This window comes from Melanerpes formicivorus, unplaced genomic scaffold, assembly GCF_026170545.1.
Source record: "Melanerpes formicivorus ecotype bairdi unplaced genomic scaffold, bMelFor1.0.p_v2 SCAF_16, whole genome shotgun sequence".
NCBI lineage: Eukaryota > Metazoa > Chordata > Aves > Piciformes > Picidae > Melanerpes > Melanerpes formicivorus.
The window spans coordinates 8700582-8715911 of record NW_027142368.1 but is presented as its reverse complement, the minus strand read 5'-3'; the positions used below and the strand labels follow the sequence as shown (position 1 = coordinate 8715911).

Here is a 15330-nt window from a genome sequence, read left to right as displayed (position 1 = left end):
GCTCATTCTACCTCAGAAATAAATAGATCTTATTCAGAATTCAGTAAACAGATGGAGTCAGTAAGGTCTTGCCTAGAGCTTACACAAAACAGGTTTAATTCCACTTAGTATTCAGCTACTTGTTTTTCCTCATGTTCCTTCTGGGAGTTTGTCACATAAATATTCACACGTGCCATACATTGAGGGTCTGTGAACACCATTCTTTCCTTGAACTATCCTTGTAGGAAAGATATAAAATATTTAGACTCTTAATCTTGGCCTATGTAAATCAGTGGTACTACATCAGCTAAATTCCAATCTACATCATATAAAGATCTGACATATGCACAAGGGCAACCTGCAAACCCGTAATTTTCTAACTCATCCAGAGCTTCCCATTCTTTAAGTCCTATTCCACTGACTTTTCACTGAAGTCAATGAGTTCTGTGTGTGAAATTCTATCAAATTATGGCTTTCATATCCAGGTGCAAAAAGTATCAGTTTGCTCCCATAGTCAGAGGTGCTTTCTTGATGCAGGGTGGGAAAGGAAAAATCATTTAAGCAAAGACAAAAATGAGCAGGATTAGTTTCTACTTTTGCTATGTCTCCTTATCATGGCAAAGAGTAAAATTTCCTCTGTACGCCTACTGCATAGACATAGGCTTGTGTCTTGCACAGACACTTGTCAGACCTGTGGCAACTGCACTCTATCGGCATAGCCTGTAGTATCTTTTTAGAACTCACCTCCACAATGTGTGAAGCCATAGAGAGCATATCCTTTGTTACAAGTGCACTCAAAGGTGCCTGGATGATTGATGCACGTGTGGTCGCATGTCCGTTCAAAAGAGCATTCATCAATGTCTGCAAGTTGTAAAGGGATACATCAGTATTGCTCAGCCTGACAAGGGAGCACTGATGAGCTTTGGACACAGATGTGCACATTTATGCAAACTAAGCAAATTATGTAACATACTGAAATGACAGCTTTGAAAAGACAGTACATTTGCCAAACAGGCTTTGTCTTGGCAATCACAAAAACTGCTGCTACATTTTTAACAACCTGGTCTATCAGGAGGCATCCCTGCCTATGGCATGGGGTAGGAACTAAATGACCTCTAAGGTCCCTACCAACCCCCATTTTATGACTCTATGATTATGCATGCCACATAAGCACATTGCAAGATAAAAATGCTCACATCACCATCACTGACACACTAGAGTGTTCTCTTTTCTTTGGCTTCAAGATACCGCTTTTGAAACAACAGAGGGACAAAATGGAGATGCCAGTCTTTAAAATATATTCATCAACAGATTCCATTTAAAAACAGCCCCACAAACTCTTTTAGAAAATCATGTATATTTGTAGCAATCTTGCTCCACATCAATAGTTATCCTCCTTTGTCTGATTAAAAAAAACACACCAACAACCCAGGTGAAAATGATTTTCTGTTGGTGAGTTTGGCTTTCTCCAATTCATCATTAACGTCAGCTGGATGACTAGGAAATAGCTTTACACTGTTTCATGCTGTGGCGTTCCCAAGACCACAGACCATTTTGATCGTTACATTTGTATGTATTCAAACAGCTTAATCGGGATTGCTAACTCTACACACAAACCATTACAGAGAAAAGCTAATATGCTTTGTAAATCTCACAGGAGAAATCTATGTCATCCCCAACATCACACACTCCATGTTTTAGAGAACAGCGATCCTGGCCTGTCTGCAGGCCTCTAATTTCATAGACCACCTTATAATTTTTTATCTCTGAATAACGAACTCATGGCATCTGAATGTCCCATTTAAAAAAAACAAACAAAAAAAGCAATTCCACTGCAAATGATGCCTGTAAATTATTCTAAGATCATTAATAGAAGGGGGTGTGGAGGAAGCATTATCCTCATAAAGAGCTTTTTTATACGATGCTATGTCTGCAGCTTCCAGATAGCAGTTCACGGTGCCATTTAAGCATACCTCCTGCAATAGTATCAAGCCAAATGTATTAACTCCACAGCTGTTTCAGAAAGAAAACAAAACAGAACAAAACACAAAAAAAGCCCCAAAGCTGATGCATGGAAATTATTCTGGAGTCCATTATCACTTCATCATTGTAGTAGATGTCCAAGTCACTCTGATTTGTTCGACTTTATTGCCGCTCCAGTGTACATACCTTGACATGATTTCTCATCTGTTAATAATTTAAATCCTTTTCTGCAGCTGCAATCAAAACTGCCAACAGTGTTTTTACAGAAATGATCACAGCCTCCATTATTGGACTGGCATTCATCAATATCTGTAACAAAAAAGTGCTTCAACAAATAAACACAGCACATTCAACACACTTCCTCTGCCAGATCCAGAAGACAGTCACGTCCAATTGGTTAGACAAGCCTGGTAATAAAATCTAGACGGACTACTACAAATTAAGGAAGATCAGTCCAGCTCTTAGGAATGATCTGGCCTGGTCAGCCCCACGGCTGTTTTTTGCTTCTATTTAACATATTGCCATCAGTTACATGTATTCACAAAAGGCCACTTTCCTAAGTTCTGTCTGGAAACATTTTGACTTAAATGCTTTCTAACGTTTTAGCTTTTTGATCATTATTTCCATTTCCTTTTCTTAAGCTCTGCAGAAATCTCAGACAGGGAAGACTTCCTGACCTAACCTGTCTTTTCCATGCCAATACTCGAATGAGCTCTTTATCGAGTATTAATTGACTCAGGCATGGGGATTCCATCATTTTTGCCTAGCAGAACAGTCTTAGCATCTAATTATTGGAAAATGTATTCTAAAACATAGCCTAAATGTCCCTTTGCTCCTGTCCAGTAATCTCGTTAGAGCTGCTTGGACTGGTATAAGTAATTCTACTCACACATCCCTGTTTACACAATGATATTTGCTTACAAACTGCTCTAACATCCAGGCTGACTGCGGGTAAAATAGCAGACTGTTGGACTGCGTGCCTGTAAGAACCTACGTGCCTACATTTCCTAGTACTGACCTCTCCTTACCACAGACCTGTATTATCTCCTACCAAACCTCATCTGAGAAGAACAAGGCCACCTTGTCAGGAAGGGTGGAAGTGGTGAGGGGGAAGACAGAGCAGCAAAGATTCTCTGCACACCATACACCTGATGTAATGGAAGCAGTGCATGGCCCCTGGGCTGCAGTCCCTTCTTAGGTCAGATTGCACATACTGGCTTTCCTTAGGACACTGGATTACTTTCACATGGAGACTGATACCTTACAGCAAGACATTGGTACGCAGGTGTCCACAAGTACAAAACTCACCTTTACATGTCTTCCCATCAAACTGGAGCGTGAATCCAACAGGACAGCTGCAGTGAACTCCAGTAGATGTATCTTTACACGTCCGATCACAGCCACCGTTGTTCACTGCACATGTTTCTAGCCAACAGGATAAAGCTGAAGTTTGCTCATGGATATTATAAGGGCAACAGAAACATTGTGCGGCACAAGGCCTGATTCCAAGCACACTACTGTTCAACTACATTTACTCCAGTATACACAAGAGACTACTAAACACATCAGTTGGCAAAATCCCTGCCTCATACATGTCCAGGTTTTTGTGGAGACTCTACAAACTAAGATTTTGCCTCTGGATAGTCTCATCCTTAAACACAAATCCCCACTCCATGTTGATGGATCTGTTCCTGTCAGTCTGTCTCCTTATGGCCACACTCAGTCCTGGCTGATCCTCTCACACTTCCCAACAACATTCAGGTGTCTGGCTACACTCAGCACTTACTACACCTGTTTTCTTAAATCCTTGCCAATACACCTTCACATAATACCTGTGCTCCCAGTCATTATACCCACACTGAGCATTCCTTCAGACATGTAACCCAGGTGCCATCTCAACCTGATGTACCTCTAATTTCCCCCTATGCAAACCATGTCTAAATCTCACCAAGCCCTTCTAGTGAAGGTGTCTAAAATACAGTTCTTTACATCCAGCTACACAGAAATAACTCACAGTTTGGCATTTATCCTCTCGTAGTCAAACCACATCATTCAGTCTAACAACCTTTTTACTGACTGGACAAATGCAATTTTATCCAGCACAGACTGACACAGAATGCTGCAGAGACCATTTTCTGTATCTCTTTTTTTTAAATCCTCTCTTTCTAGCTCTGACTCTTAGTTTGCTGCAGCATCAAGCACAAGTTACTTATTCTGAAGTTTTGACACTTTAACTGGTTTATTCTTTCTCAGGCCCTCAGCCCATGTGGGAGGCTGTGTCCATCTTCCACATGAAGACAGAGCACCTTTTCTTTTTTCCTCTTTCCATGGATTTTTTTTTTGTTTGTTAAATGAGTCTATTTATTTAGATGTCTAAATATGGATTCTGGATTTCAGAGCTTTGCTACTTTGGTAGTTTATTCCTCAGCCACTGTGCTCCATGCCACCTCTGTGGCAAACGCCACTAAGCAGAAAAAATCACCCCAACTGCCAAGAGAAGGAGCTTTTGAGAGGTAGCAATACACTGATCCACCTGCCCTGAGACCACAGTGGTCATTTCTCATGTCAGTGCCTTCCCAGTACAGATGGAGACTCAGAAGCTGGTATTCTGGGCCAGATGTGAACATCTCTAGGAAGAATAAGATGGCCTTGTATCCTAACATGTCATTCTAGATGCAATTCACTACCAGGCCCAAATCTCTTCCATGCAGAACTGTGCTTTCAACTGAAGAAAAGGAGGTAGAACACAGCTTCCTCCATGACCACTTGGTTAAAACTGTACCACAACAGGGGCTGCACTGCATTCTTGTGATGAATTAGAACCATGGTGACACACGTTGCTCCAAGGGCAAATTCCTGACACCCCCTACTGACCATCACAAGCAATGTACATAGCTTCTTATACATGATGGAATGATATTGTTTCTTTAAAAGGGAGTGGAGCACCTCAGGAAGAATTCAGTGCAGAGTTATGATGGTTACAATTTTAAAAAATAAAAACAAAAAAAATCTCCAATCTAAATGTTTTCAGCAAACAGCAAAATTATTTTGGATAAGCACTTTTACCCATAAGCAACCGTCGCTTCACCCTCTTGTCCACATCAGCTCCTGCTGTAGTGTTTCCCTCAGGAATTTCAACAGCAGCCTCTTCCCTCTCTGTAAGGAACATGGAAAAAGAAAAAAAAAAAAAAAAGGCAAATGAATAAAGTTGCCTCACAAATGCAAACAGCTGCATCACATGCTGAATTATCAGAGACAGAACGGACTAGACAGAAAATATCTTCTTAAAAAAGAAATTAAGAATGAAAATCATTAATACTTTTCAGCTGAAACCATGAGAGTACTTGGCTTTTGATGCTTCCTTACAACTCATGTTTCTTCAGTACTCTTAACAAAACAGAAGATGTGCTATGGGTGTAAAGATGAAAGAACTGATTGAACTGTCATGAGCATTTCTATTAAGAGCACACTGTCATCATCTATCATGGACTAATACAGGCACCAGCCAGTTATGTCTGAGCATTTTATTTCAGTCAACAAACAAACTCTTCCAGAGACTGGCAGAGTTTATAAATCTTCAGTGCTTTCTTTACTGGATAACTGCCTTGCAAAAACTGTACTTTAATTAAATTCAGAGTTCTAGTTTTAACAGATGTACTGGTTGGTTACACCCTCTGGCTCACGCTACACAAGAAAGCGAACATAAAATATCCTAGGGGGCGAAGGGAACCTTCTTTGGTGAGTGACAGGCCTATTGCTTCAGATGGATCATTGAAAATTACAGGCTACAGAGGTATTAGGTAGCTACTTATACAGGGAAGCATAAGTTGCCTGGACCCAGCCAACTCACTCATGCACTAACAGGTTTCTTAGTTTTGGATTCCTTGGCATTTTCTAGCCATACTATTATGAAGATCATTAACCATACACACACAGCAATGCCACACCAGTCTAGGATTAGTCATCAACAGAAAACTACTTCCCTCCACTGTATACTGACCCAGGCAGGTTTTCCCATCCACATGCATGATGTACTTGGGGTGACATCCACAAATAGGCCCATTATCAGCATCATCACATGTATGTTGACAGCCACCATTTCCATGATTACATGTTACTAAGAAAAAAATATATATTACATCTCACAAGTACTTCCAGCACCTTTAGAAGGCAGTGTGCCATTTTGTCTCCATTTGACTGTCCAGTGTGCATTTCTCACATGCCCCTTTCCTTTCTCTGTAAAGCCCTGCAGAGCTCTCTTTTGATGCTGAGCTTCCCCTTGCTATGAATGATGGCACAACTCTCAAACTACAGATACTGCAGCAACCTGTGGGATAGCATCCAGCAAAGCCATTGACCCTAGTTTAATGCAAATGCATAGAATTTAGGCATGTCATCCCAGTTTGCCTATAACATACCAAATCCCATATCACTGCAAACAGAACACTATTTGTTCACTTTGGGAAACCATAAGTATATGCAGAATGTTGCATACAAATGCAGCTCCTCTGGTTCTTGGACAGTTCAAATCCTGGTCGGCATTCACAGGCAACTCCTCCTTTGGGTGTTTCTCTGCAGATGTGGGCACAACCATGATCTTTATTCATGCAGCTCATGCCTTCTGCAAAACAGGACAAGTGCAGGGGCATCAGCAATAAAAACCATCCACACAAACAAACCCCACAAACAGCAGTTGGCTGAGTTATTAAATTGGATCATTAAACCACATTAAAAGAATAGCTTTTCTACTAGCATTACACCACAGATTTTTGCTGAAGTCTCCTGTAATGACACAAAATTAAGACAACTGAATGCTTTCCTCAGGTATACAGAGAGTATACATCTGTCATCAAAATCTCTGCCTTGGTGCATCCAACTTTTATATGACAAATCACACCAAAAGGCTCTTCCTTCTTGGTGACAACACTTGGTTTGAGAGGAGTAAGTGGAGCATACTTTGGCTAGAAGGGTTTATCCCACTCTACCCTCAGCGAACTCTACGGAGCTGAGCAGATGCCCAATCAGAGAGAGAATTAAAAAGGGTGATCATGCTGCTAAAAAGGGATTGTTTGAACAGTTCCACACCCTACATATTTTTTTATATACTTGCACAGCTCTTTTTTGCAGTCTTATTACTAAATGAAACAAAACCATTCTATTGGGAAGCAGAGGTCAGTTCATCACCATTATTCCACTACACTTAATTAGGTCCTTCCTCTGCACACGACTGTTCTTGTCATCTGAAGCACAAGCTACACTACCCTTTCTCTATTAAGACAGCTTTAAGCAACAAAAGAATGGATATTGCAGAGCCTAGATTATTCTGCTCTACTGGCTTTTTGATTCCTTTCCCACAGTGAGGACTCTGTAGAAGTCTCACAAGACAATGAGATTTCAAACCCTGCAGCACACAGACACAGCCCAAGTAGCCCACATGAAAGCTGTCATCCATTATTGTGCTGCCACTCAAGAAGGAGACAACCTATGAGGCCACAAATTAGTCTCATTAACTCTTGTGTTTTTGTGACACTGCTGTTCTTAAGCATGCTGCATGATTTGGTCTGTTAGCTCAGGGGTATTAAGAGAATTAGCAGCTTAGTTTCTGTTAGCAAAGTTATTCTTTTTGTCTCTATTGAGCTACCAAAGGGGAAACTGTTCAAGCAGGTACTTCAAAGTTCACTAAATGGTTTAAAGCTCCTAAGAGCATTCCTGTGCTTCAGACCAACACCATCATACCAGATGAAACCAATTTTAATTATCAAACTCTCCTCAGATAGCTACCTGACTTGAGTACCATGTCACAGTAGGCGAGAGAGAACCCAGAGGATAATTGCAGAGACTTGGGTGGGCAGATGTCTTAGGCTCCCATTAGACTGGTCATCATGATGAATACAATAGCCCTAAGCCACTCCATTTCTCCTATCTGAACTCCAGTTCACTCTTTTTCTGCATACAGCAAGGTCTCTCAAGCACTAATGTATGCACTCAACTGGGCTAGGAGACAGGGAAGGACACACTCCCTTATAGTTGTGACCGTTTATTTCTGTATATTGTGTATATATCCATCTGCATTTCGTACTGCTTGTAAATATAGCTTATATTCATTTCTGCTTCTCCAACTGAGTTAGCCGTGGTTTCTTTGCATGTGTGGGGGGGAGAACTGAACTTTCTCTCACCACCACAATAGTACAGATAAAAAAATGAACAGGTGGCAGCAGGTGGGCCCTACTGTTTGACCAATGCTGTGAGGTCTCAGAACTAATTAGGTGTATATATATAATGAAAGATGCATACATAAGGCAGAGAATAGGGTAGGTAGTGATGAGCAGAAGAGCAGAGAAGAAAGTGAGGTGAAAGATGAAGCAATGAGATTTGGCTTGCAACAGATCTGCCCCCCTCCAAGAGGGGGGAAAAAAAAAAGGCAAAAATATAAAAAGGAAGTGGGAATCTTATGGAGCCCTTCTTCACAGTAATGGGAGAAGGCAGGAGGGAAACAGTCACAACACAATAGCCTGAAAAATGGCTTTTAAAGAAAGACAACAAACACTTCTGTATTTCAGTAAGAAGAAAACCAATGTTTCAGGCAAAAATAGTAAGGGTGTTTTTCTTAAGACTTGTTTCCATGAAAATATATTATATTTAGTAGTTTTCAGGAAAATGCATCTTTTTTTCCTCCTGCTTTTCTTTTACAAAGAGGAAAAACACAAAACAAAACACACAAAACCTAAACCCCAACCAAACAGAAAAACAAACTAGGAAAAAAAGAGAAAGGAAAAAAAAAAAACCCACACCACAACAAGAAAACAACCAACCACCAAACAGCAACAACCAAAAAAAAAACCAGCCCACCAACTAAATTAAGTGGAAATTTGGTATTATGGGAAAAAGGCTCTTTTGGCCAAAAAGTTGAAAGAAATTAACGGCATCTTTAAAATAAGAGAGGCAGAATTCCAAAAGCACAGTTTAGGGAACAAATGCTAATGACAGGAAATGCTGCTGTTAGTTCAGGATTGTAGAATGTACTTGAGCAACAGCAAGTACGAAGAGTTGGATGTCTTTCCTCCCTTGGCAATAGACAAGACAAAGGAGTTCAAGCAACTGATTTTCATCTTCAGATGCATCACCCATGCGCACACACAAATGCACATCACTACTACCAAAGCAACATACAGGTAAATGCCTTGCTCCACCACTGCAGCCCCCCTGCTTGTCCTTGCTCCTGGCTCATCTCCTGCAGTTGCAAGTTACGCAATGGCCTCAGAAATCACCACACATCAGCGGATCCCAGCAAGACCAATCCCAGTACCAGAGAAACTGAGAATACTAATTCTTAGTTCAAACAAAAGATTGATTCAGCTACATCAGATGACAGTCACCTCAGTGCACTCAGCTGTGGATAGCTATATATGTCTATAAATTTTATCTCTTCACTATGGGGCTTTTTAAAGTGAGATTTGTTTATTCATGTTCATATTCCTCTTATAGTCATGCCAACGATAAGCCATAGATTAAAGAAAGCTTTGCAGCTTTAAATACCTCTTAGAAGATATTCACTGTACAGTTCAATGGACAACTCCCTGATCTGAGCAACCACTTTAAAGTAGTCCCTAAGGGCATCCAAAATAATTTTGTTCAATTCAATGTCTAATTAGATAGTCAAGGCTCTCTGATCTCCCAAAGGTCGCTTCATGAAGGTTTTACTCAAAACAGAGAATACGATTTGAATACCTTCGGGGCTGACAAACAATATAGCTTTTAGCTGAAACCTAAGCACAGTACAGGGAATCTAAAAGGTACCTGAAGGTAATCCAGGTATAGTCCTGCAACTACAGCCAATAGAAATGGTCAGAACTCGCTGTCCTTCAATTTGTTGCCCCTCCCCGGATCAGGACACATCTTAGCAGTACAACAGAATATGAAGTACACCGGAAGCACAGCAGCACAGCCTTTAACAAGCACAACAGTGCAGACATACAGGTGGGATGAAAGGAGCAGAAGGGATGTGAAGAGTCTTCAAAGTCACTTAGATTCTGACACACTGTTCCTTTTAAAAGAAGTAAAGACTTCAAGACACTTCACAGCTTTGAAAAACTCAACCTAAAAACACTTTTGAAGCTGCTTTAAAGATTCTGCAGTTAGCTCCTGTCAAAGACTCCTGCGTGGTGTCTGGAGGGAAGCAGCCAGTACCTTCTGAGCGGTGGATACACGTATGCTGGTTATCACTGAGAAAGAACCCTTCCTTACAACGGCATTCATAGCTGCCTACAGTGTTGACGCAAACATGCTGGCAACCACCATTGTTGAACATGCATTCATCTGTATCTGAAAGAGAAAGAGAGAGATCAGCTTTGTACTAACACAAACACACTCATATTGGCAGGGCAGCTCAGTGTGCAGCACAGACACTCGGCATATAACCAGCCAGGCAGTTTAGACATCCCAGGCTAGCCTGCTATTGCTGCTGTTGTGATGTTGCCCTTTGGAAAGCCTATGTCTGCTGCTGCTCTTCCCTGCTCACAGCTTGCCCAGCCATAGGGTTCCCAAGAAATGCTGGCCAACTAACCAGAGTTACTGGTTAACAACCAAGGCAGAGCACCCTGGTGGAGGTAGAAGTAGGGCTTTACACTCCACCTATGTGAACATACTCGGCCTCTCAGTGCAGCTGGACAGTGCTACAGCTCAGCAGCCTAGCACACTTACATCTAGGCTGAACATCCACATACGCTTTTGCTTGGCTCAGCAGGACACAACTTTGGCTCCAAGCCCTTCCAAGCTATAAAAGGTGTTTTTCCAGAAAGCTCTCCATTTTGAAGCAAAAGTGGAAGAAGGGGAGAATTAAAAAAAAATCTCAGGATAAATTCAGCTTAAAACCTATCCCCTGCTCCTTATCTTCACTCTTGCTAGAATTCACACATCACATCTGTTCTGATGCTTAGTTTTACTTACTATCCTCCTCCCTTAATTCTAGGTCATCACCATCAAGGCTGAATGCAGTCAAGGACATGAGCAGAAGTTCTGGAAATAGTTTTAATGTTGATTTTGCAATACTCAGAGCTTCAACAATACCAGAGAATACAGAAAGGCTCTGCTTGCAAGATAACCAAGTGAAACAAAGAGTAGAAGAACGTCATCTAAGCTTCTGAAAAACCAGATGCTTATCCCAACCTCCAGGTCTTTGGATTTTGCCCCTTAATAAGTGTAGGTTTTTGTAAACACTACCAGCAAATAATTTTCCTACACTAATTCTCAGAAATGCTATTTTGGACAGGAAGCAAAATTGCTGAGTCCCTTAAAAAACAGGACAAAGCACTGCTGAGGCAAAGCTCTGGTCTCATTTGTAAATTCATATGAAACATCGTTTGCTCCCTGTTCTGTTCATTGTTCTTGTGCTAACAGCACAATGTTTTTAATTTAACATTGTAGCATTTCTGGCATAAACCAGCTGTCTTCTGAAAAAATGAGAAAGAGAAAGGCTTTTAGTAAGGAGCATTACATAGTATTACAACAGATTTAATTTCTACTGAAGGCAATGAATAAGCCAATTGGATGCAAAAGAATGTGACCTGCTGGAGCAAAAAGAGTGGCTGACATATCTCCATCACAGAGAAGCTGAGTATTTCAGAGTTCTGCAGTGATGTGAATGTGCAAACAATCGTGAATAAACAGCCACCATGAGTCTTTAGTACTACAGATTTGAACTCCAGCAGATGTTTCTGTCTTACAGACCTTGGAAAGCTTTCAAAAAAATCATCTCTTTCCAACAAGTAATTGTCTATTTGGCTTAAACCCAGGCACACAGCCGAGATCTTCAGAACTGAGGGTGAGAGGAGGGCAATCCTGGCATGAACAAAGTAAATAAATGGATTAAGAGAAGATGTGATCCAATTTGCTACATGCCAAAACATTTATTTAATGTTTACATCACATCCCAAAATTTGCAGGTCAGTGGTCAACACTTTGCTGAATGCCAGTGACATTTTTTTTGATTTTAAAAAGCTTGCCATGCCATACTGAGCAGCTTCCTGGCAAAACAGCAGGTGGTAGATTTTGGTCTAGGTTATGTCTAGGTCTTGCTGATGACAAACAAGGCAGCTGAAGTATGCTCCAGAGGTGCTACTGGATACAAAGAGAACATACCTTCTGGTGGCATTGCAAGAAGCAATCTGTCCGCTCATACTCAGCCCTCCATGGTAACCTCAACTGAACTTCACTGTGTGTTTACACAAATAACAGCAGATATTTTGCTTCCCTCTCTACTTCAGTGAGATATTTAGAACAAAATTACTTCATCAGCAGGACAGCTTCATCAACATGAGGCTCTATCCCAGGGAAATAACACTGGCAAGCATATACCATGCTGCCAACAGGCTGGCAGCTCATGCATTTCTGTAGACTGCTGCACTGTGTGCTGGAAAATACCACCACAGCCTAACCACAAGGTCTTGTTACCCACTTTTAAAGATTTCACCTGCTAGCACACAAAAAGAAGGAAACTATGAAGTTCTTAAATAAGAGAAACAGTGGAGTGTGTGCATATAGGGTCAAGGAAGTGTTGCCAGGATTGAATAAGTTTCCAGAGTAGTGTACTTTGCTTCACAACCACCCAGGGAAACTCCAAATATTTCACTTATTCCTTCAATACTTCAATGGCCTCTGTCATACACAGCTACTGCACACTCCTCCATGTCCTTTCCTTACAGCTGCATGTCAGGAAGTACTCTGACACAGTAAGAGTGAGAAGCCCAAATGTTATCTGAGGGAGAAGATTTCTAAGTCTGGAAACACACCTGTAAACTGATTCTAAACTGACTTTGAAACAGAAAAGATAAGGATAGCACATGTTCTTTTACATAAACTCACTTAGTCTAATAATAGATGGCACTTGGCACACTTTAAACCAAAGCACTTAACCAAAATATAGCACAGCCACCCTCATTTACAGAAGGGAAAATAGCTGCACTGACAGGGTACATCAGCAATGGCAATTCCTTAGTCATGTATGTAATATTCTTCTCTAGCTGAGCTGATTCAGCCTAACATATCACCATGCACTTCCCAGGGACACAGTCAAAAGTTTATGTTAGCATCACCACTCATAATATTCATGAACACATTTCTCACCCAAACAGTTGTGGCCATCATGGGCCAACATAAAGCCATCGTAGCAAGTGCAGCGGTAATTTCCTGGAATGTTGAAACACTCGTGGACACAACCACCATTGAAGTCATTATCACATTCATCAATGTCTAAGGAATAAAGCAGAAGTCACTATGATGGATGCTTGCTTGAGCATTATAGACAGTTAGAGATGCTACTGTGTAAATGTGAGCAGCAACTGCTGTCCAAAATCATCACTGTCTTACAAACAGACCATACTTAACACATGACTTGCTGAAGGTTTTTAGAGAGTGACAAAATGCTCTCAGATCCCCATGTAGCTTTACCTTACAGTTTTTCAGGCTGTTGGTTAAACAACAAACTATTATTAGATGGAGTGATATTATGAGATGAAAATCCACGCAATCTGCTTGCCTTTGATTTGTAAACACAAAGTAAAACAGGTGAAGAAACAATTACTATTTTAATTTTAAATCATCCTCCATATTCTCAGTCATTATTTTTAATGGCTCTGTCTTCTTAGAAATACCTCATGCTGATACAGGCAGAGCATAGTGCTACCATCACTTTACCTTCACACTTCTTCCCTTCACCAGTGTAACCCACTTTGCACATGCACTTGTACAGCTTCGGGGTGTTTTGACAGATAGCATCTGGGTGGCAGTCATCAAGCCCCAGGGCACATTCATCCACATCTGTGAAAAGGCAAGATTCAGAAAGGATGTCAGAAGGTGAAGAACAGGGCACATCTCCAGTACACATCACTGGTTGACATAAGGATGAGTGCCTGTTCGTGCTATACACATTTGATATGTCTTTGTGAGTCAGGAGACAGAAACATGCAGATTCTGTATCTGAACTTAACTTTGTATAATGCTTTACCTGCACAAAGATGCAATTTTTACATGCAACTCAGATAAGCTTGTGTTAAGCTATTGTACCCACTTATAAATAGATCAAATATAACCTGTTCCGGGCTAGATTTCTCATGAGATTTAGATGTCGGGTTTACAGAGATTCATTAGAGACTGTTGATCTTTCTGGTTAACAAAAATCAGTTATTGAAAGAGCTCATCACATCTGTGACATGATTTTTAAACTGACAAGGGGAGTTCACAGGAATGTACTTTCAAAGTCAAACCCAACAAGTTAAAAGACTGACTTACCATTAAACAGATGTATCATTTATAAATAATGCCAACTTTAAAAATACAACAATAGTTTCTGTTGAGCAGCACCACCAAATCACCTGGCCAGCCATCACAAAGCACACCATACTGAAGCAAAATGTCCAGGTGGAAACTTCAGAGCAGAGGAAATGAGAAGAAAGGGGAAAACCAACAGGAGGAAGTCCTGGAGATGAGGAGACGTAGACAGAAGAAGAGGAGGAAAAGTTATGGGCAGTAGAAGGCATGAGCAGAAGTTTTTCATACAGCAGAAGAATACTCAAACATGGAAACAGTAAGATTTCCAGCAACTGGCTAAAGGGAAGAACTGCAGAAACAGCACCTCACAAAGGTACAGAAAGTGACTCCTAAAATAACAGGATGAATTGCAGGAGTATCAGCAGAAAACGACCACTTAAATATTCAGTCACTTTTAACAGTTTGGATCACTTTCTAATGGGAAGTTTCAGCCAGCACCTCTGCCATTTACAATTATAGCATTCATCTCTTTATACTCCCCCCCCCCCCCCCCGCCCCATCCCCCCAATCACAAAATATGCCTCTAGGTACTGCAGCAGTTGCCAACTTTAGAAAGTATTCACACAGTTTTAACTCCTAATGACATTTGGCAGCAAGAAACAAGGCAAACAGCCAGTGCTACAGCAGTGCTCTCCTGGCTCTCAGGTGTATACAGGACAGATAACAGCCATGGAGTGCTCAGATACCCCTTCCAGAAAGTGAGGTGAGGGTGGAAAAAAGCCAGAGACAGCAGCAAAATCCATCTTCCTCTCAGAGAAGAAAAATCAGTCCTTTATAAATAAGGGGAAGCAGGGAACTGAGTGAGCGAGTCACACAAGGAGGGTTGCTAGAAATTGCTGGGAGGCCTCCAGCTGGTGGAATTCAGGTAGATGGAGAAGGATGAAAAGAGAAAGGATGAGTAGGAAAAGAAAGTGGGCAGAACGAAGCATTAGCAGCATGTGTACCCCCTGCACAGCAAGGTCTCCCCTTCCCAGCCTGGGCCAGGGGAACACACTTGCCTCGACAAGGTAGGCCCCAGCAAACATACAGCAGGGAGAGGGTCTT

The 15330-nt window shown here is 41.2% G+C and overlaps 1 protein-coding gene across 1 annotated transcript in view; it reads right to left on the bottom strand.

Moving 5' to 3' along the window:
• Positions 1-15330, bottom strand: part of SCUBE2 (signal peptide, CUB domain and EGF like domain containing 2) — a 39161-nt gene that overhangs the window by 23004 nt on the left and 827 nt on the right. The window contains exons 2-10 of the mRNA XM_068148023.1: positions 13654-13776; positions 13084-13209; positions 10150-10284; positions 6458-6583; positions 5963-6079; positions 5029-5118; positions 3271-3387; positions 2149-2271; positions 724-840 (exon numbers count right to left, since the gene is read on the bottom strand). Of these exons, the coding sequence (XP_068004124.1) occupies positions 724-840; positions 2149-2271; positions 3271-3387; positions 5029-5118; positions 5963-6079; positions 6458-6583; positions 10150-10284; positions 13084-13209; positions 13654-13776 (1074 nt within the window). The remainder of the gene's footprint in view (positions 1-723; positions 841-2148; positions 2272-3270; positions 3388-5028; positions 5119-5962; positions 6080-6457; positions 6584-10149; positions 10285-13083; positions 13210-13653; positions 13777-15330) is intronic.